Raw genomic sequence first — 26,323 nt, forward strand, 5'->3', positions numbered from 1 at the left:
GGATTTTGAGGAGGAATCCCGGGATTTTTTGGGGTTTTTTGGGGTTGTTTTGGGGTTTTTTTGGGGTCGGGTCTTGGGATTTTTGGGGGATTTTGGTGTGAGATTTCGGGATTTTTTGGGGGATTTTTTAGGGTTTTTTTGGGGTTTTTTTGGAGGATTTTGGGGAGGAATCCTGGGATTTTTTGGGTTTTTTTGGGGCAGGTTTGGGGTTTTTTTGGGGTGGAGTTCTGAAATTTTTGGGGTTTTTTGGGCGGGTTTTTGGTGTGAGATTTTGGGATTTGTTGGGGTTTTTTTAGGCGATTTTGAGGAGGAATCCCGGGATTTTTTGGGGTTTTTTGGGGAGGTTTTGGGGTTTTTTTTGGGTCGGATCTTGGGATTTTTGGGTTTTTTTGGGCGGGATTTTGGTGTGAGATCCTGGGGTTTTTGGGGGATTTTTGGGGATTTTTTGGGGGTTTTTGGGGGTTTTTGTTTTTTTGGGGTTTTTTTAGAGGATTTTGAGGAGGAATTCCGGGATTTTTGGGGGTTTTTTGGGTTTTTTTTGGGGTCGGATCTTGGGATTTTTGGGTTTTTTTGGGGGAATTTTGGTGTGAGATCCTGGGGTTTTTGGGGGTTTTTTTCAGGATTTTTCGGGTTTTTTTTGGGGTTGGATCCCAGAATTTTGGGGTTTTTTGGGAGGATTTTGAGGAGGAATCCCGGGATTTATTGGGGTTTCTTTCAGGATATTTTGGGGTATTTTTTGAGGAGGAATCCCGGGATTTTTTGGGGTTTTTTTGGGGGAGGAAACCCGGGATTTATTGGGGTTTTTCAGGGAGCACTCCTGGGATTTTTTTGGGGTGGAATCCCCGGATTTTGGGGTTTTTTTGGGGAGGGCTCTCAGAATATTTTTTTTGTATTTTTATGGGAACAACTCCTGAGATTTTTGGGGTTTTTTTAGGGGATTTTGAGGACGAATCTGGGATTTTTTTCGGGTTAGAATCCCGCTATTTCTTCCGGGTATTTTTTGGGGTAGAATCCCGATATTTTGGGGGGATTTTTGGGGATTTTTTGAGGGAGTTTTTGGGGGTTTTTTTAGGGCATTTCAGGGAGGAATCCCAGGATGTTTTTGGGGAGGGTACCAGGATTTTTGGGGTTTTTTTCAGGATTTTTTGGGGTTTTTTTCAGGATTTTTTTGTGGTTTTTGGGGTGGGATCCCGGGATTTCTTGGGGATTTTTTAGGGGATTTTTGAGGAGGAATCCCGGGATTTTTTGGGGGCATTTTTAGTGGATTTTTGGGGTTTTTGGGGTTTTTGGGGGTTTTTTAGGGGATTTTGAGGAGGAATCCCGGGTTTTTTGGGGTTTTTTTGGGGTAGAATCCCGATATTTTGGGGCATTTTTTGGGGTTTTTTAAGGGGATTTTGAGGAGGAATCCGGGGATTTTTGGGTTTTTTTCAGGTTTTTTTAGGGGATTTTGAGGACAAATCTGGGATTTTTTCAGGGCAGAATCCCGATATTTTGGGGGATTTTTGGGGGTTTTAAAGGGAATTTTAAGGATGAATCTAGGATTTTTTCAGGGCAGAATCCCGCTATTTCTTCCGGGTTTTTTGGGGTAGAATCCCGATATTTTGGGGGATTTTTGGGGGTTTTTTGGGGGATTTTTGAGGACGAATTTGGGATTTTTTCAGGGCAGAATCCCGCTATTTCTTCCGGGTCTTTTGGGGTAGAATCCCGATATTTTGGGGGATTTTTGGGGGGGTTTTTTTAGGGGATTTTGAGGACGAATTTGGGATTTTTTCAGGGCAGAATCCCGCTATTTCTTCCGGGTTTTTGGGGTAGAATCCTGATATTTTGGGGGCATTTTTTTGGGGGTTTTTTGGGGGTTTTGGACGCACCCTTGATGCGCTCCCCCTTGCTGAGGCTGAGCTCGCCCTCGCCCTGCGCCTGGTACGCCCGCACGGCCAGGAACGTCCTCCCGGGCACGGCCGAGTAAAGTTTCCTCTTCACCCCCCGGGAGCCCAGAGTGCCCCCCGGGGTCCCCCCCGGGCCGGGCTCGCGGCTCAGCCCGCTGGAGCTGGGGGGCGACAGGGGGGGCGCGGTGAGAGCCCGCGAAGGGCAAATTTGGGGGGTCCCAGAGTCCCAAAATGGGGTTCCTGAGACCCAAATTGGGGTTCCTGAGACCCAAAATGGGGTTCCTGAGACCCAAAATGGGTTCTGGGGTTGTGATTTGGGGTCCCAGACTCCAGATTTGGGGTTCTGGATTCAGAGACCCCCCACCCAAAACCGAAATTTGGGGTCCCAGACTCCTGATTTGGGGTCCCAGAGTCCCAAATTGGGGTTCCTGAGACCCAAATTGGGGTTCCTGAGACCCAAAATGGGTCCTGGGGTTCTGATTTGGGGTCCTGGGGTCCCAATTTGGGGTCCCGGACACAGGGACCATTATCCAAACCCCAAATTTGGGGTCCCAGAGTCCCAAATTGGGGTCCTGGAGACCCAAAATGGGTCCTGGGGTTCTGATTTGGGGTCCTGGATGCAGAGACCCCCACCCAAAACCCAAATTTGGGGTCCCAGACCCTTAAATTGGGGTCTCAAGAGTCCCAAATTGGCGTCCCAGACCCAGAGACCCCCACTCAAAACACCGGGGGCTCCTCCGGGTGCCTTTTCCAGGGGTCTCAGCCCCCAAATCCCCCCAAAATCCCCCAAATCCACTCTGAACCCCCCAAAACCCCCAAAACCCCCCCAAATCCCAACTCAGACGCCCCAAACGCCCCTCAAATCCCCCCCAAAACCCCCCAAATCCACTCTGGACCCCCCAAAATCCCCCCAAACCCCCCAAAATCCCACCCCAGACCCCCCAAAATCCCCCCCCAGGTACCTGGGCCTGCCCCAGGGCTCCTCCAGGTGCCTTTTCCAGGGGGTCCCAGCCCCCCAAAACCTCCCCCCAAAATCCCCCAAAATCCCACCCCAGACCCCCCAAAATCCCCCCCAACCCCCCCAAACCCCCCAAAATCCCATGTCCTGTACCTGGGCCTGCCCGGGGCTGCCCCTGGCGCCTCCTCTGGGTTGCCTTTTCAGGGGTCCCACCCCCCAAAACCTCCCTAAATCCACTCTGGACCCCCCAAAATCCCCCCCAGGTACCTGGGCTTGTCCCGGGGCTCCCCCAGGTGTCTTTTCCAGGGGTCCCACCCCCAAAAGCCCCCAAAATCCCCCCCAGGTACCTGGGCCGGCCCCGGGGCTGCCTCTGGGTGCCTTTTCCAGGGGGTCCCACTCCCCCAAATCTCCCCCAAACCTCCCCTAAACCCCCCAAACCTCCCCCAAAATCCCCCCAAATCCCACCCCAGACCCACCAAAACCCCCAAAACCCCCCAAACCCCCAAAATCCCATGTCCTGTACCTGGGCCTGCCCCGGGGCTGCCTCCACGCCTCCTCCGGGTGCCTTTTCCAGGGGGTCCCACCCCCCCAAACCCCCCAAATCCCCCTCAAACCCCCCAAAATCCCCCCAAAATCCCCCCAGTCTCCCCAAAATCCCCCCCCAGGTACCTGGGCCTGCCCCGGGGCTGCCTCCGCGCCTCCTCCGGGTGCCTTTTCCAGGGGGTCCCACCCCCCAAAATCCCCCCAAATCCCCCTCAAATCCCCCCAAATCCACTCTGGACCCCCCCAAACCCCCCAAACCCCTGTCCCATACCTGGGCCTCGCCCCCGGGGGCTCCTCCGGGTGCCTTTTCCAGGGGTCGCACCCCCCAAACCCCCCAAACCCCCCAAACCCCCTGTCCCATACCTGGGCCTGCCCCGGGGCTGCCTCCGCGCCTCCTCCAGGTGGTCCCAGACCCCCAAACCCTCCCCCCAAAATCCACTCTGGACCCCCAAAATCCCCCCAAACCCCCAAACCCCCCAAATCCCCCAGTCTCCCCAAAATCCCCCCCAGGTACCTGGGCCTGCCCCGGGGCTGCCTCCGGTGCCTTTTCCAGGGGGTCCCACCCCCCAAAACCTCCCCCAAATCCCCCTCAAATCCCCCAAATCCACTCTGGACCCCCCAAACCCCCAAACCCCCTGTCCATACCTGGGCCTGCCCCGGGGCTGCCTCCGCGCCTCCTCCGGGTGGTCCCAGACCCCCAAACCCTTCCCCCAAATCCCCTCTGGACCCCCAAAACCCCACCCCAGACCCCCAAAATCCCCCCAAAATCCCCCCAAACCTCCTGTCCATACCTGGGCCTGCCCCGGGGCTGCCTCCGGGTGCCTTTTTCAGGGGTCCCACCCCCAAACCCCCAAATCCCCCTCAAACCCCCAAAATCCCCCCAAAATCCCCCCAAACCCCCTGTCCATACCTAGGCCTGCCCCGGGGCTGCCTCCGGGTGCCTTTTCAGGGGTCCCACCCCCCAAACCCCCCAAATCCCCCTCAAACCCCCCAAAATCCCCCCAAAATCCCCCCAAACCCCCTGTCCCATACCTGGGCCTGCCCCGGGGCTGCCTCCGCGCCTCCTCCGGGTGCCTCCCGCGGGACGGAGACCGAGCCCGGGCGCCGCGGGGGGAGCTGGAGCTGCGCAGGGTGCCCGAGGGCGGCCGCGGGCCCGGGGGGGCCCCGGGGGGCGCCCTGAGCACCCAGTCGGGCAGCGCCCCCCCTGCAGTGTCGCTGTTGGCCCGCAGGAGGCGCTGCGGGGGCAGCAGCGGAGCGCGGAGCGGCTCCCGGCGGCGGCCGGCGAACTGCGGGCTCTCCTGGAACGGGACTGCGCGGGGGAAAATTGGGGAATTTGGGGAAATTTGGGGAAATTATGGGATTTATGAGGGGTTTGGGAACTGCGGGCTCTCCTGGAACGGGACTGCGCGGGGGAAAATTGGGGAATTTGGGGAAATTTGGGGAAATTATGGGATTTATGAGGGGTTTGGGAACTGCGGGCTCTCCTGGAACGGGACTGCGGGGGGAAAATTGGGGGGAATTTGGGGAAATTTGGGGAAATTATGGGGTTTATGAGGGGTTTGAGAACTGCGGGCTCTCCTGGAACGGGACTGCGGGCGGAATTTGGGGGAATTTGGGGTTTTTGGGGGGGAAATTTGGGGTTTTTAGGGTGTTTGGGAACTGCGGGCTCTCCTGGAACGGGACTGCGGGGCCAAAATTGGGGGGAATGGGGAAATTTGGGGAAATTATGGGATTTATGAGGGGTTTGGGAACTGCGGGCTCTCCTGGAACGGGACTGCGGGGCCAAAAATTGGGGGAATTTGGGGAAATTTGGGGAAATTATGGGATTTATGAGGGGTTTGGGAACTGCGGGCTCTCCTGGAACGGGACTGGCGGGGGAAAAATTTGGGGGGAATTTGGGGGAAATTTGGGGAAATTATGGGATTTATGAGGGGTTTGGGAACTGCGGGCTCTCCTGGAACGGGACTGCGGGGCCAAAAATTGGGGGGAATTGGGGAAATTTGGGGAAAATTTGGGGTTTTTGGGGTGTTTGAGGGGGGTTTGGGAACTGCGGGCTCTCCTGGAACGGGACTGGGCGGAATTTGGGGGGATTTGGGGAAATTTGGGGAAATTTGGGGTTTTTAGGGTGTTTGAGGGGGTTTTGGGAACTGCGGGCTCTCCTGGAACGGGACTGCGGGGAAATTGGGGGAAATTTGGGGGAAAATTTGGGGAAATTTGGGGAAAATTTGGGGTTTGGGGAGGGGTTTGGGAACTGCGGGCTCTCCTGGAACGGGACTGCGGGCAGAATTGGGGGGGAATTGGGGGAAATTTGGGGTTTTTGGGGTGTTTGAGGGGTTTGGGAACTGCAGGCTCTCCTAGAACGGGACTGCGGGGGGAAAATTGGGGGAATTTGGGGAAATTTGGGGAAATTATGGGGTTTTTGGGGTGTTTGGGAACTGCGGGCTCTCCTGGAACGGGACTGCGGGGCCAAAATTGGGGGAATTTGGGGAAATTTGGGGAAATTATGGGATTTATGAGGGGTTTGGGAACTGCGGGCTCTCCTGGAACGGGACTGCGCGGAATTTGGGGGAATTTGGGGAAATTTGGGGAAATTATGGGATTTATGAGGGGTTTGGGAACTGCGGGCTCTCCTGAACGGGGACTGGGCGGAATTTGGGGAATTTGGGGAAATTTTGGGGGGAAATTTGGGGTTTTTAGGGTGTTTGGGGAGGGGTTTGGGAACTGCGGGCTCTCCTGGAACGGGACTGCGGGCGGAATTGGGGGGAATTTGGGGGGAATTTGGGGGAATTTGGGGGTTTTGGGGGAAATTTGGGGTGAAATTTGGGGGTTTGGGGAGGGATTGGGAACTGTGGGCTCTCCTGGAACGGGACTGCGTGGGGAAAATTGGGGAAAATTTGGGGAAATTTGGGGTTTTTAGGGTGTTTGGGGGGGGTTTGGGAACTTCTTGGGCTCTCCTACTGGACTGGAGTGGGGAATTTGGGGAAATTTGGGGGAAATTTGGGGGAATTTGGGGGTTTTGGGGGGAAATTTGGGGTGAAATTTGGGGTTTGGGGAGGGGATTGGGAACTGTGGGCTCTCCTGGAACGGGACTGCGGGGAATTGGGGAAATTTGGGGAAATTTGGGGTTTTGGGGGAAATTTGTGGGAAATTTGGGGTTTTTGGGGTGTTTGGGGAGGGGTTTGGGAACTGCGGGCTCTCCTGGAACGGGACTGCGGGGGAATTGGGGGAAATTTGGGGGAAATTTGGGGTTTTTGGGGTGTTTGAGGGGGTTTGGGAACTGCGGGCTCTCCTAGAACGGGACTGCAGGGGGAAATTGGGGTTTTGGGGGGAAAATTTGGGAAAATTTGGGGTTTTTTGGTGGAAATTTGGGGTTTTGGGGGTGTTTGGGGAGGGGTTTGGGGACTGCGGGCTCTCCTGGAACAGGACTGCAGGGGAATTGGGGAAATTTGGGGAAATTTGGGGTTTTTGGGGGAAATTTGGGGAAATTTGGGGTTTTTGGGGTGTTTGAGGGGGTTTGGGAACTGCGGGCTCTCCTGGAAGGGAACTGGTGGGAGGGGGAGTTGGGGGGATTTGGGGAGATTTGGCTGAAGGAAGCGCCGGACCCCCCAAATTCCTCCCATCCCCAGTGTCCCCAAAGCCCCCCAGTGTCCCCAATGTCCCCGATCCCCCAAAATGTCCCCAATGTCCCCAAAGTCCCCAATCTCTCCAATGTCCTCAATGTCCCCAATGTCTCCAGTGTCCCCTCAGTGTCCCCTCGGTGTCCCCAATGTCCCCAATGTCCCAATGTCCCCAGTGTCCCCAATGTCCCCTTGCTGTCCCCAGTGTCCTCAGTGTCCCCAACGTCCCCAATGTCCCCAAAGCCCCCAGTGTCCCTGGTGTCCCCCCGGTGTCCCCAATGTCCCCAATGTCCCCTCGCTGTCCCCAGTGTCCCCAAAGCCCCCAATGTCCCCAAATGTCCCCAATGTCCCCAATCCCCCCAATGTCCCCAACATCCCCAATGTCCCCAGTGTCCCCCTGGTGTCCCCGGTGTCCCGTGTCCCCAATGTCCTCAATGTCCCCGGTGTCCCGTGTCCCCTCGGTGTCCCCAGTGTCCCCCCAGTGTCCCCAATCCCCCCAATGTCCCCAACGTCCCCAAAGCCCCCAGTGTCCCCCAATGTCCCCAATGTCCCCAACGTCCCCAATGTCCCCAGTGTCCCCAATGTCCCCAGTGTCCCCTTGGTGTCCCCGGTGTCCCCAGGGCTCACCCACGTCGCTGTCCCGGTGGTTCTTGATGAGCTCCCCCAGCTCGAAGTTCCCGGCGATGACGGCCACCTGCCGGGGGACATTGGGGACATTGGGGACATTGGGGACAGCAAGGGGACATTGGGGACAGTGGGGACAGCAGGGACAGTGGGGACAGCGGGGGGACAGCAGGGACAGCGGGGACAAGGACAGGGACAGCAGGAACAGAAAGGGGACAGTGGGGACAACAGGGACAGGAGAGGACAGCAGGGGACAGCAGGGGACAGCAAGGGGACATTGGGGACAGCGGGGACAAGGACAGGGACAGCGGGGACAGCAGGGACATTGGGGACAGCGGGGACAGGAGGGGACAGCGGGGACAGGAGGGACAGCGGGGACATTGGGGACAGCGGGGACAAGGACAGGGACAGTGGGGACAGCAGGGACATTGGGGACAGCGGGGACATTGGGGACAGCGGGGACAAGGACAGGGACAGAGGGGACAGCAGGGACATTGGGGACAGCGGGGACATTGGGGACAGCGGGGACAGCAGGGACATTGGGGACAGCAGGGACATTGGGGACAGCGGGGACAAGGACAGGGACAGCAGGAACAGAAAGGGGACAGTGGGGACAACAGGGACAGGAGGGGACAGCAGGGACAGCAGGGGACAGCAAGGGGACATTGGGGACAGGAGGGACAGCAGGGGACAGCAGGGACATCGGGGACAGCGAGGACAGTGGGGACAGGGAAGGGACAGCGGGGACATTGGGGACAGTGGTGACATGAGGGGACAGGGGGGACAGCGGGGGACAGGAGGGGACAGGGATGTGGAAAAAAAGGGGACAAAGGGACAGAGAGGGGACACTCACATGGGGGGTCACCCCCTCCACTGTGTCCCCAGTGTCCCCCAATGTCCCCAGTGTCACCAATGTCACCAGTGTCACCAGTGTCACCAGGGTGTGTCCCCAGAGTCCTCGATGTCCCCAGTGTCCCCAGAGTCCACATGTCCCCAATGATGTCCCCAATGTCCCCAGTGTCCCCAGTGATGTCCCCATGTCCCCAATGATGTCCCCAATGATGTCCCCAGTGATGTCCCCAGTGATATCCCCAATGTCCCCAGTGTCCCCATGTCCCCAGTGATGTCCCCATGTCCCCAGTGTCCCCATGTCCCCGTGTCCCCAGTGTCCCCATGTCCCCATGTCCCCATGTCCCCAGTGCTCTCCCCAATGTCCCCAGTGTCCCCAGTCCCCAATGTCCCCATGTCCCCAGTGTCCCCAGTGTCCCCAGTGTCCCCATGTCCCCATGTCCCCATGTCCCCGTGTCCCCAGTGTCCCCAGTGTCCCCAGTGTCCCCATGTCCCCAGTGTCCCCATGTCCCCATGTCCCCATGTCCCCAGTGTCCCCATGTCCCCAGTGCTGTCCCCATGTCCCCATGTCCCCATGTCCCCCAATGTCCCCAGTGTCCCCATGTCCCCATGTCCCCAGTGCTGTCCCCATGTCCCCAGTGCTGTCCCCAGTGTCCCCATGTCCCCATGTCCCCATGTCCCCAGTGTCCCCATGTCCCCATGTCCCCGTGTCCCCAGTGTCCCCAGTGTCCCCAGTGTCCCCAGTGTCCCCGTGTCCCCAGTGTCCCCATGTCCCCATGTCCCCGTGTCCCCAGTGTCCCCAGTGTCCCCAGTGTCCCCACGTCCCCATGTCCCCATGTCCCCAGTGATGTCCCCAGTGTCCCCATGTCCCCAGTGTCCCCAGTGATGTCCCCATGTCCCCATGTCCCCATGTCCCCATGTCCCCAGTGTCCCCATGTCCCCATGTCCCCAGTGTCCCAGTGTCCCCATGTCCCCATGTCCCCGTGTCCCCAGTGTCCCCAGTGTCCCCATGTCCCCAGTGCTGTCCCCGTGTCCCCATGTCCCCAGTGTCACCTGGAACGGCGTCTGCCCGCTGTTGTTCTTCACCTCCTTGTTGGCCCCGCGGTACAGGAGGATCCGGGCGCAGCTCTCCTGGGGACACCGGATGGCGCCGGTGTCACCGGTGTCACCGAATGGCACCGAATGGCACCGGTGTGACACCAACGTGGCACCGAATGGCGCCGAATGGCACCGAATGGCACCGAATGGCACCGAATGGCACCGGTGTGACACCAACGTGGCACCGAATGGCGCTGAATGTCACCGAATGGCACCGGATGGCACCGAATGGCACCAGTGTCACCGGTGTCACCGAATGGCACCGGTGTGACACCAACGTGGCACCGAATGGCGCTGAATGTCACCGAATGGCACCGGATGGCACCGAATGGCGCCGGTGTCACCGAATGGCACCGAATGGCACCGGTGTGACACCAACGTGGCACCGAATGGCACCGAATGGCACCGAATGGCACCGGATGGCGCCGGTGTCACCGAATGGCACCAAATGGCACCGATGTGACACCAACGTGGCACCAAATGGCACAGAATGTCACCAAATGGCACCAAATGGCACCGAATGGCACGGAATGGCACGGAATGGCACCGAATGGCACCGAATGGCACTGAATGGCACCGAATGGCACCCGTGTGACACCAACGTGGCACCAACGTGTCACCGAATGTCACCAAATGGCACCAAATGGCTCCGAATGGCACCGAATGGCGCCGGTGTGACACCAACGTGGCACCAACGTGTCACCAAATGTCACTGAATGTCACCAAATGGCACCGAATGGCACCGGTGTGGCACTAACATGTCACCAGTGTGGCACCAAAGTGTCACCAAATGTCACCAACGTGGCACCAGTGTGGCACCAAAGTGTCACCAAATGTCACCAAATGTCACCGATGCGACACCAACGTGTCACCAAATGTCACCGGTGTGACACCATGTCACCAGCGTGGCACCAAAGTGCCACCAACGTGTCACCAAATGTCACCGGTGTGACACCAACGTGCCACCAAATGTCACCAACAAGGCACTAATGTGGCACCAAATGTGGCACCAATGTCCCCAATCCCCCGTGTCCCCAGTGCCCTCAGTGTCCCCATAACTTCCCCAATGTCACCCCAATGTCCCCAACTGCCAATGGCCCCGATCCCCCCAATGTCCCCAATGTCCCCAATCCCCCCACTGTCCCCAATGGCCCCAATGTCCCCAATGTCCCCAATGTCCCCGATGCCCCCAATGTCCCCAATCCCCTCATTGCCACCAATGTCCCCAATGTCCCCCAATGTCCCCAATGTCCCCAATCCCCTCATTGTCACCAATGCCACCAATGTCACCAATTCTCCATGTCCCCAGTGCCCTCAGTGTCCCCATAATGTCCCCAATGTCACCCCAATGTCCCCAATGTCCCCAACATCCCCAATGTCCCCAATCCCCCCAATGTCCCCAACGTCCCCAACATCCCTGATGTCCCTGATGTCCCCGATGTCCCCAATGTCCCCACCTTGTTGTAGAGCGTGCAGATGTGCAGCGCGGTGTTGCCGGACGCATTCTGTGTCCCTGTGTCCCCAATGTCCCCAATCCCCCCGATGTCCCCAATGTCCCCAATCCCCCCGATGTCCCCGATGTCCCCAATCCCCCCGATGTCCCCGATGTCCCTGATGTCCCCGATGTCCCCACCTTGTTGTAGAGCGCGCAGATGTGCAGCGCGGTGTTGCCGGACGCGTTCTGCGCGGCCGCCTCGGCGCCATAGAACAGCAAATGCTCCAAGTGCTGCGAGTGGCCGTGCTGGCACGCCTGGGGACACAGTGGGGACATCAGCGGGGACACCGGGGGACACCGGGGGCGTTGGGGGCGTTGGGGACATTGGGGACATTGTGGGGACATTGGGGCATTGGGGCATTGGGGGGATTGGGGTCATTGAGGGTGTTGGGGAGATTGGGGACATTGGGGACATTGGGGCATTGGGGACATTGGGGATATTGTGGGGACATTGCGGGTGTTGGGGACATTGGGGACATTGGGGGATTGTGGGGACATTGGGGACATCAGAGGGATTGGGGACATTGGGGACATTGGGGACATTGAGGGGATTGGGGACATCAGGGGGCTTGGGGACATTGTGGGACATTGGGAGGGATTGGGGACATTGGGGGGATTGGGAGGATTGGGGCGATTGGGGAGGATTGGGGACATTGTGGGGACGTTGGGGGCTTGGGACATTGTGGGGACATTGGGCACATTGGATTGATTGGGGGCTTGGGGACATTGTGGGACATTGGGAGGGATTGGGGACATCAGAGGGATTAGGGACATTGGGGGCATTGGGGACATTGGGGACATGGGGACATCACGGACAGTGGGGACAGTGGGGACCTTGGGGGGGTTGGGGACATTGGGGTCATTGTGGGGACACTGGGGACATCAAGGGCATCGGGGACATTGGGGTCATTGGGGACGTTGGGGACATTAAGGGCACCAGGGACATTGGGGACTTTGGGGACTTTGGGGACATTGTGAGGACATGAGGGGCATTGGGGACACTGTAGGGACATTGGGGGCATTGGGGACATTGTGGGGACACTGGGGACATCAGGGACATTGGGGGATTGGGGACTTGGGGACACTGGGGGATTTGGGGACATTGTGGACATCGAGAGGATTGGGGACGTTGGGGGTGTTGAGGACATTGGGGACACTGTGGGGACATTGGGGACACCAAGGGCGTTGGGGACATTGGGGACATTGGGGACATTGGGGGACAGGGATGATGGGGTGACCCAGTGACACAGTGACGTGGCAGAGTGACAGTGACGCTGTGACATCTGCCACGGGCATGGTGAGCACAGTGACAGGGTGACAGTGTGACACGGTGACAGGGTGACACGGTGACAGCAGGGTTGGGTGACACAGTGACAAGGTGACAGCAGGGTTGGGTGACACAGTGACAGTGTGACACAATCACAGGGTGATGGGGTGACACAGTGACAGCAGGATTGGGTGACACAGTGACAAGGTGACGCGGTGACAGGGTGACAGTGTGACACGGTGACAGGGTGACACGGTGACAGCAGGATTGGGTGACACAGTGACACAGTGACGTGGCAGAGTGACAGTGACGCGGTGACATCCGCCACCGGCACGGTGAGCACAGTGACAGGGTGACAGTGTGACACGGTGACAGGGTGACACGGTGACAGCAGGGTTGGGTGACACAGTGACAAGGTGACAGCAGGACAGAGTGACACGGTGACAGGTGACAATGACACAGGTGTCACCTGGTGTATCTCCTGCCAGCCGTTCTCGTCGGCCGTGCCGATGTGACACAGTGACACAGGGACACAGTGACACAGGGATGGGATGATGGGGTCACACAGTGACACAGTGACACAGGTGACAATGACACAGGTGACAATGACACAGGTGACAATGACACAGGTGTCACCTGGTGTATCTCCTGCCAGCCGTTCTCGTCGGCCGTGCCAATGTGACACAGGGACACAGGGACACAGGGACACAGGGACACAGGGATGGGATGATGATGGGATAACGGGATGATGGGGTCGCACAGTGACACAGTGACAGGTGACAGTGACACAGGTGACAATGACACAGGTGTCACCTGGTGTATCTCCTGCCAGCCGTTCTCGTTGGCCGTGCCGATGTGACACAGGGACACAGGGACACAGGGATGGGATAACGGGATGATGAGGTCACACAGTGACACAGTGACACGGTGACAATGACACAGGTGACAATGACACAGGTGTCACCTGGTGTATCTCCTGCCAGCCGTTCTCGTCGGCCGTGCCGATGTGCGCGCGGTTGTAGAGCAGCAGCTCGCAGCACCGCGGGTCCCCCCCCACCATGGCCGTGTGGTACAAGCGGCGCAGGCCCCGCCGGTCCTTGTAGTTCGGGGACCCGCCCAGGTCCAGCAGCGCCTGCGGGGGACAATGGGGACACCCGTGGGACCCCCTGGTGACACCTGTGGGACCCCCTGGTGACACCTGTGGGACCACCTGGTGACACCTGTGGGACCCCCTGGTGACACCTGTGGGACCCCCTGGTGACACCCCCAGATCCCCCCATGGCACCCATGGGTGTCACCCCCTTTATTTGGGGACACCCCCAGGTCCAGCAGTGCCTGTAGGTGACAATGGGGACACCTGTGTGACCCCCAGGTGACACCTGTGGGACCACCTGGTGACACCTTTGGGACCCCCCCATGGCACCCACGGGTGTCACCCCTGCTTGTCCCTTTATCTGGGGACACCCCCAGGTGTCACCCCCTTTATTTGGGGTCACCCCAGGTCCAGCAGCGCCTGCGGGTGACCTTGTGACACCTGTGGGACCCCCAGGTGACACCTGTGGGACCACCTGGTGACACCCTTGGGACCCTCCCATGGCACCCATGGGTGTCACTCCCGCTTGTCCCTTTATCTGGGGACACCCCCAGGTGTCACCCCCTTTATTTGGGGTCACCCCAGGTCCAGCAGCGCCTGCGGGGGACAATGGGGACACCTGTGGGACCCCCAGGTGACATCCTTGGGACACCCTGTGACACCTGCTGGGACACTCTGGTGACACCTCCAGACCCCCCCGTGACACCCACGGGTGTCACCCCCTTTATTTGGGGTCACCCCAGGTCCAGCAGCGCCTGCGGGGGACAATGGGGACACCCGTGGGACCCCTGGGTGACACCTGTGGGACCACCTGGTGACACCTGTGGGACCACCTGGTGACATCCCCACGACCCCTTGGTGACACCTTTGGGACCCTCCCATGGCACCCAGGGGTGTCACCCCCTTTATTTGGGGCGTCACCCCCTTTATTTGGGGCACCCCCAGGTCCAGCAGCGCCTGCGGGTGACAATGGGGACACCTGTGGGACCCCCTGGTGACACCTGTGGGAGCCTCCCATGGCACCCACGGGTGTCACCCCCGCTTGTCCCTTTATCTGGGGACACCCCAGGTGTCACCCCTTCTATTTGGGGTCACCCCAGGTCCAGCAGCGCCTGCGGGTGACAATGGGGACACCTGTGGGACCCCCTGGTGACACCTGTGGGACCACCTGGTGACATCCTTGGGACACCCTGTGACACCTGCGGGACCCCTTGGTGACACTTTTGGGACCCTCCCATGGCACCCATGGGTGTCACCCCCTTTATTTGGGGACCCGCCCAGGTCCAGCAGCGCCTGCGGGTGACAATGGGGACACCTGTGGGACCCTCGGGTGACACCTGTGGGACCCCCTGGTGACACCTGTGGGAGCCTCCCATGGCACCCACGGGTGTCACCCCCGCTTGTCCCTTTATCTGGGGACACCCCCAGGTGTCACCCCCTTTATTTGGGGTCACCCCAGGTCCAGCAGCGCCTGCTGGTGACAATGGGGACACCTGTGGGACCACCTGGTGACACCTGTGGGACCCCTTGGTGACACCCCCAGATCCCCCCGTGGCACCCATGGGTGTCACCCCCTTTATTTGGGGACACCCCCAGGTCCAGCAGTGCCTGTAGGTGACAATGGGGACACCTGTGTGACCCCCAGGTGACACCTGCGGGACCCCTTGGTGACACCCCCAGACCCCCCCATGGCACCCATTGGTGTCACCCCCTTTATTTGGGGACACCCCCAGGTCCAGCAGCACCTATGGGTGACATGGGGACATCTGTGGGATCCCTTGGTGACATCCTTGGGACCCCCTGGTGACACCTGTGGGACCCCTTGGGGACATCCTTGGGACACCCTGTGACACCTGTGGGAGCCTCCCATGGCACCCACGGGTGTCACCCCCGCTTGTCCCTTTATCTGGGGACACCCCCAGGTGTCACCCCCTTAATTTGGGGTCACCCCAGGTCCAGCAGCGCCTGCGGGTGACAATGGGGACACCTGTGGGAGATGCTGGTGACACCCTTGGGACCACCTGGTGACACCTGTGGGACCCCCTTGGTGACATCCTCATTCCACCCCATGGCATCCTCAGGTGCGTCCACGTGTCCCTGTGTGTCCCCAGGTGTGCCCAGGTGTCCCCAGGTGTGCCCAGGTGTGCTCCAGTGTGCCCAGGTGTGCCCAGGTGTCCCATGGATGTCCCCAGGTGTGCCCCCAGGTGTGCCAGGCGTGCCCAGGTGTCCCCAGGTGTGCCCAGGTGTCCCATGGATGTCCCCAGGTGTGCCCCCAGGTGTGCCAGGTGTGCCCAGGTGTGCCCAGGTGTGCCAGCCTCACCAGCAGGGCGGGGTAGCGCCGTGGCTGTGCCACCCCCGTGTCCCTGTGTGTCCCTATGTGTCCCTATGTGTCCCCAGGTGCGCCCAGGTGTCCTGTGGCTGTCCCCAGGTGTCCCCAGGTGTGCCCAGGTGCCCCCAGGTGTGCCCAGGTGCCCCCAGGTGTGCCCAGGTGTGCCAGCCTCACCAGCAGGGGTAGCTGCACCGTGGCTGTGCCACCCCCGTGTCCCTGTGTGTCCCCAGGTGTGCCCAGGTGTGCCCAGGTGTGCCCAGGTGTGCCAGCCTCACCAGCAGGGCGGGGTAGCGCCGCGTGCACACCGCCCGGTGCAGCGCCGTGGCTCCGTCGCGGGCGCGGAAGTCCAGGTGGGCGCCGCCCAGGCAGAGCAGGCGGATGATCTCCACCTCGCCTGGGCCCTCGCGCTGCGCCGCCAGCGTCAGCGGCGTCTCTGGGGACAGCGGGGACATTGGGGACATTGGGGACGTTGGGGGCATTGGGGGTGTTGGGGATGTTGGGGATGTTGGGGACGTTGGGGGTGTTGGGGACATTGGGGACATTGGGGGATTTGGGACATTGGGGACATTGGGGACGTTGGGGGCATTGGGGGTGTTGGGGATGTTGGGGACATTGGGGACGTTGGGGGCATTGGGGATGTTGGGGATGTTGGGGACATCGGGGACATTGAGAAGATTTGGGGACATTGGGGATGTTGGGGGGATTTGGGAGATTTGGGTCTATTGGGAGATTTGGGGACATTGGGGGCATTGAGAAGATTTGGGACATTGGGGACATTTGGGGGATTTGGGAGATTTGGGGATATTGGGAGATTTGGGGACATTGGGGACATTGGGGACATTGGGGACCCTGAGGCTCCACCTCGCCCGGGCCCTCGCACTGCGCCGCCAGCGCCAGCGGCGTCTCTGGGGACAGCGGGGACATTGCGGGGATTGGGGACATTGGGGACGTTGGGGGGATTTGGGACATTGGGGGGATTTGGGAGATTTGGAGATATTGGGAGATTTGGGGACATTGGGGACATTGGGGACGTTTGGGACATTGGGGGGATGTGGCGTGTTGGGGACGTTGGGGATGTTGGGGGCTATGGAGAAATTCGGGGACATTGGGGACATCAAGGGACATCAGGGACATTGGGGACATTGAGGACATTGGGGACGTTGGGGGTATTGGGGGGATTTGGGAGATCTGGGGACACTGGGCAGATTTGGGGGCATTGGGGACATTGGGGACATTGAGAAGATTTGGGGACATTGGGGACATTGGGGGGATTTGGGAGATTTGGGGACATTGGGGGCATTGGGGACATTGAGGGGACATCAGGGGTGTCAGGGACATTGGGGACATTGGGGACATTGGGGGTGTTGGGCGCATGGGGGACATTGGAGATATCCCAGATTATTTTGGGGTAATTTTTGGGGTGATTTTGAGGATGATTTTGGGGTGATTTTGGGTGGTTTTGGCTCTCGCCCCCCGAGTCCGTGTTGTGGTAGTTGGGGTCCCTGGGGTGATTTTTGGGCTGTTCCAGGTGATTTTTGGGGTGCCTCAGGCGATTTTTGGGGGTGATTTGGGGTAAATTTTCGGGGATGATTTGGAGATGATTTTGGGGTGATTTTGGGCGTTTTTGGCTCTCACCCCCTGAGTCTGAGTCGTGGTAGTTGGGGATTTTTGGGTTGATTTTGGGGTGATTTTGGGGTGTTTTGGTCTGATTTTTGGTGCTGATTTTTTGGGGTGATTTGGAGATGATTTTGGGGTGATTTTGGGTGATTTTGGCTCTCACCCCCCAAGTCCAAGTCGTGGTAGTTGGGGATTTTTTGGGGTAATTTTTGGGGTGGTTTTGGGGTAATTTGGTCTGATTTTTTGGGATGATTTTGGGATGATTTTGAGGTGATTTTGGGGTAATTTTTGGGGTGATTTTGGGTGGTTTTGGCTCTCACCCCCCAAGTCGGAGTCATGGTAGTTGGGGATTTTTTGGGGTAATTTTTGGGGTGATTTTTGGGGTGTTTTGGTCTGATTTTTGGTCTGATTTTTTGGGATAATTTTGGCCTGATTTTTTGGGATAATTTTGGGGTGATTTTGAGGATGATTTTGGGGTGATTTTGGGTGTTTTTGGCTCTCACCCCCCGAGTCCCCGAGTTGTGGTAGTTGGGGTCCCTGGGGTGGTTTTTGGGCTGTTCCAGGTGATTTTTGGGGTGCCTCAGGTGATTTTTGGGGGTGATTTGGGGTAAATTTTCGGGGATGATTTGGAGATGATTTTGGGGTGATTTTGGGTGTTTTTGGCTCTCACCCCTCTAGTCGGAGTCGTGGTAGTTGGGGATTTTTTGGGATGATTTGGGAATGATTTTTGGGGTGGTTTTTGGGGTGCCTCAGGTGATTTTTGGGGGTGATTTGGGGTAAATTTTTGGGATGATTTGGAGATGATTTTGGGGTGATTTTGGGTGGTTTTGACTCTCACCCCCCGAGTCGGAGTCGTGGTAGTTGGGGATTTTTTTGGGCAATTTTTGGGGTGGTTTTGGGGTAATTTTTGGGGTGATTTTGGGGTAATTTTTGGTGTGATTTTGGGGTGATTTTGGGGATGATTTTGGGGTAATTTTTGGGGTGATTTTGGGTGTTTTTGGCTCTCACCCCCCGAGTCCGAGTCGTGGTAGTTGGGGATTTTTTGGGGTAATTTTTGGTGTGATTTTGGGGTGATTTTGGGGATGATTTTGGGGTAATTTTTGGGGTGATTTTGGGCGTTTTTGGCTCTCACCCCCCGAGTCCGAGTCGTGGTAGTTGGGGATTTTTTGGGGTGATTTTTGGGGTGATTTTGGGCGTTTTTGGCTCTCACCCCCCGAGTCCGAGTCGTGGTAGTTGGGGTCCAGCCCCCGCTCCAGCAGCCGCGCCACCTTCTCGGCCGAGCCGTGCTGGACGTAATCCAGAAACTTCCGCAGCCCCGTCTGGGGACAGGGGGGACATCGATGGGGACATTGGGGACATTGGGGACACTGGGGACATTGGGGACATTGGGGACATTGGGGGACATTGGGGGACATTGGGGACATTGGGGGGATTGGGGACATTGGGGGACATTGGGGGATGGGGGACATTGGGGACATTGGGGACCTTTGGGGACATTTGGGGACATTGGGGACATTGGGGGGATTGAGGACATTGGGGACATTTTGGGGACATTTGGTGAAATTGGGGACATTGGGGATGTCAGGCACATTGGGGACATTGGGGGAAATTAGGGAGATTTGGGGACATTTGGGTGCACTGGGGACATTTGGTGAATTTAGGGACATTGGGGACATTTGGGGGGATTGGGGACATCGGGAACGTTTTGGGTATTTAGGGACTTTTGGGGACATTGGGGACATTTGGGGACATTTGGGGACATTGGGGACAATGGGGGGATTGAGGACTTTGGGGACATTGAGGACATTGGGGACATTTGGGGACATTTTGGAGATTTAGGGACTTTTGGGGACATTTGGGGACATCGGGGACATCGAGGGCATTTGGGACATTGAAGATATTTGGGGACATTTTGGGGACATTTGGGGACACCCAGGAGCCCCCTGGGGACACTTGGGGACATCGGGAAGGGGCGTGGCCATGTAGGCTGGGGGCGTGGCCTTGGAGAGGGTAGGCGTGGCCAGGGAGAGGGGGCGTGGCCAAAAATGAAAGACTATGTCATTGTGTAATGGGCGTGGCCAGTGCACAAAGAGGCGTGGCCAGGGTGGGGTGTGGTGGTGACCAAAGGGGCGTGGTCATGCAGAGGGGCGTGGCCAGGTGATTTGTTGACAAGGGCGTGGCCACACTTCAGGGGGCGTGGCCATAGAATAGAGTGTGGAGGTGTGGCCAATGAGTAGAGGGGTGTGGCCAACAAACAGGGGCGTGGACAAGGGGAGGGAGGCGTGGCCAAAAGGGAAAGGGGGCGTGGCCACCGCTGAGTGCATTGCTGGAGAAAAGGGGTGCGGCCAAATGGCAGGGAGGGTGTGTCCAGTGATTTGGGGCGTGGTCAATGATCAGAGGGGTGTGGTCAGAACGGAGAGGGGGCGTGGCCTTGGGCGCAGGGGGCGTGTCCAACGCACCTTGGTGTGGAGCTTGGCCAGTTGTTTCTCGTCCAGGTTCGTTTGTTTGTACACCCGGGTCTTGTACCGGAACTGGGGGCGGGGTCAGCACGGGGCCACGCCCCCCGCACAGGGGGACACGCCCCCACACCGCCCAGACCACGCCCACCCCCGTGGGAAACGCCCTATGCCTGCCCTAAGCCACGCCCACCCAGCTAGATAGGAGCTACAGCTGCTCCAAGCCACGCCCACTCAGTGGGACACGCCCACAAGCACTCCCTGACCACGCCCCTCGCGTCGATCAGTTCTGTAAGCCCCGCCCCTTCTGACCACGCCCCTTCCCTTTAAACCCCAACTCCGCCCCTTTTCCCCCGATTTCCCACTTTGGCCCCACCCCAAATTGAAACCACGCCCCCTCCCAACCCGAAAGCCACGCCCACTACACGACCACGCCCACACCGAGGCCACGCCTCCAGACCACGCCCACTCAGCACCATTTTAACCCCAAATTTGCCATTTTTACCCCAATTCTGTCCCTTCAACCCCTCCCCAAATGGAGACCACGCCCATCCCATGGCCACACCCACAAATTGGCCGCACCCTCCATGACCACGCCCACAGGACCACACCCAAAATCTGACCACGCCCACTTGGCATCATTTCAACCCCAAATCTGCCACTTTTACCCCAAATTCTCACTCTTTAACCCTGCCCTAAATTGAAACCACGCCCCCTGACCACACCCAATCTGACCACGCCCACTGGACCCCACCCAAACCCTGACCACGCCCACTGCCCATCCTATTAACCCCAAATTTGCCTCTTTGGGCAAAATTCGTCATCATCAACGCCAATCAAACCCGAGGCCACACCCACCTCATGGCCACGCCCACCACCAGGACCACACCCACAGTGACCACGCCCACCAACCAATAGGCCACGCCCACCATGCATTATTTTAACCCCAATTTCACCACTTTTACCCCAATTCTTCCCCACATACCCCGCCCCAAACTGACACCACACCCCCCTAGGACCACACCCACAATGACCACGCCCACAAACCAATAAGCCACGCCCACCCCACACCATTTTAACCCCAAATTTGCCACTTTTACCCAATTTCTCCCCCACATACCCCACCCCAAACACCTCCAGGACCGCACCCAGCGTGACCACGCCCCTCGGGACCCCTCCTACACCCTAACCACGCCCACAAGCCAATAAGCCACGCCTACCCCGCACCATTTTAACCCCAAATTTGCCACTTTTATCCAATTTCTCCTCCACATACCCCACCCCAAATTGCCACCACACCCCCCAGGACCACAGCCACTGTGACCACGCCCACAAACCAACAAGCCACGCCCACCACACATCAATTCATCCCCAAATTTCCCACTTTCACCCAATTTCTCCCCCACATACCCCCACCCCCAAACACCACCAGGACCGCACCCAGCGTGACCACGCCCCTCGAGACGCCTCCCACACCATAACCACGCCCACTCACCAATAAACCACGCCCACCCCACACCATTTTAACCCCAAATTTGCCACTTTCACCCAACTTCTCCCCCACATACCCCGCCCCAAACACCTCCAGGACCGCACCCAGCATGACCACGCCCCTTGAGACCCCTCCCACACCCTAACCACGCCCACAAGCCAATAGGCCACGCCCACCATGCATTATTTTAACCCCAATTTCACCACTTTTACCCCAATTCTTCCCCACATACCCCGCCCCAAACTGACCCCACACTCCCCTAGGACCACACCCAGAGTGACCACGCCCACAAACCAATAAGCCACGCCCACCCCGCACCATTTTAACCCCAAATTTGCCACTTTCACCCAATTTCTCCCCCACATACCCCACCCCCAAACACCACCAGGACCGCACCCAGCGTAACCACGCCCCCTCTGGACCCCTCCCACACCCCTGACCACGCCCACCTCGAGGTAGGGCACGCCCTGGTCGAAGCTCTGGGGGTAGTCGCGCAGCGGGCGCTCCTCGTCCAGGAACTTGGCGTCGCGGCCGGCGGCGGCGGGCTGGAACAGGCCGTAGTTGAGGCCGTCGTGGAGCCCCTCGGTCAGCGCGCACAGCAGCTGCTGCTTGGCCGCCCACACGGCCGCGCCGGGGTCGAAGCGCAGGCACTTCTGGGGGCAGGGGAGGGAGGGAAAATTCTCAGTTTTTAAGGGGAAAAATTCCCATTTATTTCAGGCAAAATTCCTATTTTTGAGGGTAAAAAGTCCCAATTTTTTGAGGCAAAATTCCTATTTTTGACGGTAAAAAGTCCCAATTTTTTGAGGCAAAATTCCTATTTTTGAGGGTAAAAAGTCCCAGTTTTGGGGGCAAAATTCCCAATTTTTTGGGGGGAAAATTCCCAATTTTTTTGGGGGAAAATTCCCGTTTATTTCAGGCAAAATTCCTATTTTTGAGGGTAAAAGTCCCAATTTTTTGAGGCAAAATTCCCGATTTTTTGAGGGGTAAAAGTCCCATTTTGGGGGCAAAATTCCCAATTTTTGGGGGAAAATTCCCAAATTTTTGGGGAAAATTCCCGTTTATTTCAGGCAAAATTCCTTTTTGAGGGTAAAAAGTCTCAATTTTTTGAGGCAAAATTCTATTTTTGGGGCAAAATTCCCAATTTTTTGGGGGGAAAATTCCCAATTTTTTGGGGGAAAATTCCCGTTTATTTCAGGCAAAATTCCTATTTTTGAGGGTAAAAAGTCCCAATTTTTTGAGGCAAAATTCCCGTTTTTTGAGGGTAAAAAGTCCCAGTTTTGGGGGCAAAATTCCCAATTTTTTGGGGGGAAAATTCCCAAATTTTTGGGGGGAAAATTCCCGTTTATTTCAGGCAAAATTCCTATTTTTGAGGGTAAAAAGTCCCAATTTTTTGAGGCAAAATTCCTATTTTTTGAGGGTAAAAGTCCCAATTTTTGGGGCAAAATTCCCAATTTTTGGGGAAAAATTCCCAATTTTTTGGGGAAAATTCCCGTTTTTTTGAGGCAAAATTCCTATTTTTGAGGGTAAAAGTCCCAATTTTTTTGAGGCAAAATTCGCGTTTTTTAGGGGTAAAAGTCCCAGTTTTGGGGGCAAAATTCCCAATTTTTTGGGGGGAAAATTCCCAATTTTTTGGGGGAAAATTCCCGTTTATTTCAGGCAAAATTCCTATTTTTGAGGGTAAAAAGTCCCAATTTTTTGAGGCAAAATTCCTATTTTTGAGGGTAAAAAGTCCCAATTTTTTGAGGCAAAATTCCTATTTTTGAGGGTAAAAAGTCCCAGTTTTGGGGGCAAAATTCCCAATTTTTTGGGGGGAAAATTCCCAATTTTTTTGGTGGAAAATTCCCGGTTTTCTTGAGGGGAAATTCTCAATTTTGGGTGCAAAATTCCCAGTTTTTTTGAGGGGAAAATTCTCAATTTTTCGTGGAAAATTCCCAATTTTTTTGAGGGAAAATTCTCAATTTGGGGGGCAAAATTCCCAATTTTTTAGGGGAAATTTCCAATTTTTTGGGGAAAAATTCCCAATTTTTTTGAGGAAAAATTCTCAATTTTGGGGGAAAAATTCCCAATTTCTTTTCCCCCTTCCCCTCAATTTTTTTAGGGTAAATTCCCAATTTTGGGGGCAAAATTCCCAATTTTTTGGGGTGGAAAATTCCCATTTTTTGGGGGCAAAATCCCGATTTTTGGGGCTAAACATTCCCAATTTTTTTCCCTCTTCCCCCCAATTTTTTTGTGCTTCCCCCCAATTTTTTTAGGGGAAACTCCCAATTTTTGGTGGAAAATTCCCGATTTGTTTGAGGGAGAATTCTCAATTTTGGGTGGAAAAATTCCCAAATTTTTTCCCCCTCTTCTCCCCAATTTTTTCCTCCTACCCCCAATATTTCCCGACCCATTCCCGATGATTTTTTGGGGAAAAATTCCCAATTTTTTGAGGAAAAATCCTCAATTTTGGGGGGAAAAATTCCCAATTTCTTTTCCCCCTTCCCCTCAATTTTTTTAGGGTAAATTTCCAATTTTGGGGGGAAAATTCCCAATTTTTTGGGGTGGAAAACTCCCATTTTTTGGGGGCAAAATCCCGATTTTTGGGCGGAAAAATTCCCAATTTCTTTTCCCCCTTCCCCCCAATTTTTTTAGGGGAAATTCCCAATTTTGGGGGGAAAATTCCCAATTTTTTGAGGGAAAATTCTCAATTTTGGGGGGAAAATTCCCAATTTTTTTTGGTGGAAAATCCCCAATTTTTTTGAGGGAAAAATTCTCAATTTTGGGTGGAAAATTCCCGATTTTTTTGAGGGAAAATTCTCAATTTTGGGTGGAAAAATTCCCAAATTTTTTCCCCCTCTTCCCCCCAATTTTTTTCCTCCTACCCCCATTTTTTCCCCCTGATTTCCCACCCCATTCCTGATGATTTTTTTGAGGGAAAATTCTCAATTTGGGGGGCAAAATTCCCAATTTTTGGGGGGGGGAAAGAATTCCCAATTTTTGGTGGAAAATTCCCAATTTTTTTCAGGGAAAATTCTCAATTTTGGGTGGAAAATTTCTGACTTTTTTTTGAGGAAAAATTCTCAATTTTGGGGACAAAATTTCCCAATTTTTGGGGCTAAAAATTCCCAATTTTTCCCCCTCTTGCCTCCAGTTTTTTTTTTAGGGAAAATTCTCAATTTTGGGTGGAAAATTCCCCATTTTTCCCCCTCCCCTTCCCCCCAATTTTTTTCCTCCTACCCCCATTTTTTCCCCCTCATTTCCCACCCCATTCCTGATGATTTTTTTGAGGGAAAATTCTCAATTTGGGGGGCAAAATTCCCAATTTTTTGGGGAAATAATTTCAATTTTTGGTGGAAAATTCCCAATTTTTTTCAGGGAAAATTCTCAATTTTGGGTGGAAAATTTCTGACTTTTTTTTGAGGAAAAATTCTCAATTTTGGGGACAAAATTCCCAATTTTTGGGGCTAAAAATTCCCAATTTTTCCCCTCTCTTGCCTCGTTTTTTTTTTTTTTTTAGGGAAAATTCTCAATTTTTAAGGGAAAATTCCCCATTTTTTCCCCCCCCTTTTTCCTCCTATTTTTCCTCCTACCCCCATTTTTTCCCCCCATTTCCCACCCCATTCCTGATGATTTTTTTTTTGGGAAAATTCTCAATTTGGGGGCAAAATTCCCTCTATTTTTTTTTGGGGAAATAATTCCCAATTTTTGGTGGAAAATTCCCAATTTTTTTCAGGGAAAATTCTCAATTTTGGGTGAAAATTTCTGACTTTTTTTTGAGGAAAAATTCTCAATTTTGGGGACAAAATTCCCATTTTTGGGGCTAAAAATTCCCAATTTTTCCCCCTCTTGCCTCCAGTTTTTTTTAGGGAAAATTCTCACTTTTTAAGGGAAAATTCCCCATTTTTTCCCCCCCTTCCCCCCAATTTTTTCCCTCCTACCCCCAATATTTCCCAGCGCATCCCCACGGATTTCCGGACCCATTCCCAACGATTTTTTGGGGGGATTCCTGCCCCGTTCTCGCCTCACCGTCTGGTGCAGGTCGGGGATGCCGATGCGGAACACCATCATGCTGAGGCCGCGGGGCGGGGGGGAAATGGTCCGGCGGCCCCCGCCCCCCCCCCCCCCGCGAGGGTCCCCGGGCGGGGGCGGGGCCGGGGTTGGTTCCGGGGGGGCCCTCGCGGGAACTCCCCGAGTCCGAATCGGCCTCGGGGTACTCGGAGCCCCGGGCGCCCTCCTCCTCCTCGCTGGAGGCCGGCGTGCGCGGCATCGCCTCACCATGCCAGGCTGGGGAGAGGAAATCCAGCAAAAAATGACCCAAAATGGCAAAAACCCAAAAAAACCCAAAAAAACCCGGTCAAAATCCATGAAAACCCGGTCAAAATCCAAGAAAACCGGTCAAAATCCATGAAAACCTGGTCAAAACGCTCAGAAATGTCGTTAAAACCAGCCCAAACCTCATCAAAACCAACCCAAAATGCCCCAAAATGACCCCAAAATCCCCCCAGATGGGGAGGGCATCGCCTCACCATGCCAGGCTGTGGAGAGGAAATCGAGCAAAAAATGACCCAAAATGGCAAAAAATACCAAAAAAGTGGAGAAAAACGCAAAAACCTGGTCAAAATCCATGAAAATGAGCTCAGAATCTCCCAAACCCGGTCAAAATCCTCAGAAATGTCCTTAAAGTTACCCCAAAACTCCTGAAAATTACCCCAAAACTCATCAAAACCAGCCCAAAATGCCCCAAAATGGCCCCAAAATCCCCCCAGATGGGGAGGGCATCGCCTCACCAGGCCAGGCTGGGGAGAGGAAATCCAGCAAAAAATGACCCAAAATGGCAAAAAATACCAAAAAAACCCCAAAAAACCCGGTCAAAAGCCATGAAAACCCGGTCAAAATCCTCAGAAATGTCCTTAAAACCAGCCCAAAACTCATCAAAATCACCTCAAATTGCTTAAAATCACCCCAAAACTCATCAAAATCACCCAAAACTCATCAAAATCACCCAAAAATCATCACAACC

General features: G+C 55.7%; 1 protein-coding gene across 1 annotated transcript; it reads right to left on the reverse strand.

Annotated features, from left to right (window-relative positions):
• Positions 1 to 1,868: 1,868 nt before the first annotated feature.
• LOC115915942 (SH3 and multiple ankyrin repeat domains protein 1-like) lies at positions 1,869 to 25,371 on the reverse strand (the record flags this gene model as incomplete). Its single annotated transcript, XM_030969644.1, has 11 exons — positions 25,330 to 25,371; positions 21,774 to 21,977; positions 19,836 to 19,907; positions 18,587 to 18,695; positions 16,035 to 16,192; positions 13,302 to 13,469; positions 11,209 to 11,325; positions 9,531 to 9,608; positions 7,632 to 7,698; positions 4,420 to 4,696; positions 1,869 to 2,047 (listed from the first exon to the last, which is right to left on the reverse strand). Coding segments are annotated over exons 1-11 (1,471 nt in total), but the record flags the coding sequence as incomplete, so codon positions are not given.
• Positions 25,372 to 26,323: the final 952 nt, after the last annotated feature.

The sequence above is a fragment of the Camarhynchus parvulus genome, unplaced genomic scaffold, assembly GCF_901933205.1.
Source record: "Camarhynchus parvulus unplaced genomic scaffold, STF_HiC, whole genome shotgun sequence".
Lineage (NCBI taxonomy): Eukaryota > Metazoa > Chordata > Aves > Passeriformes > Thraupidae > Camarhynchus > Camarhynchus parvulus.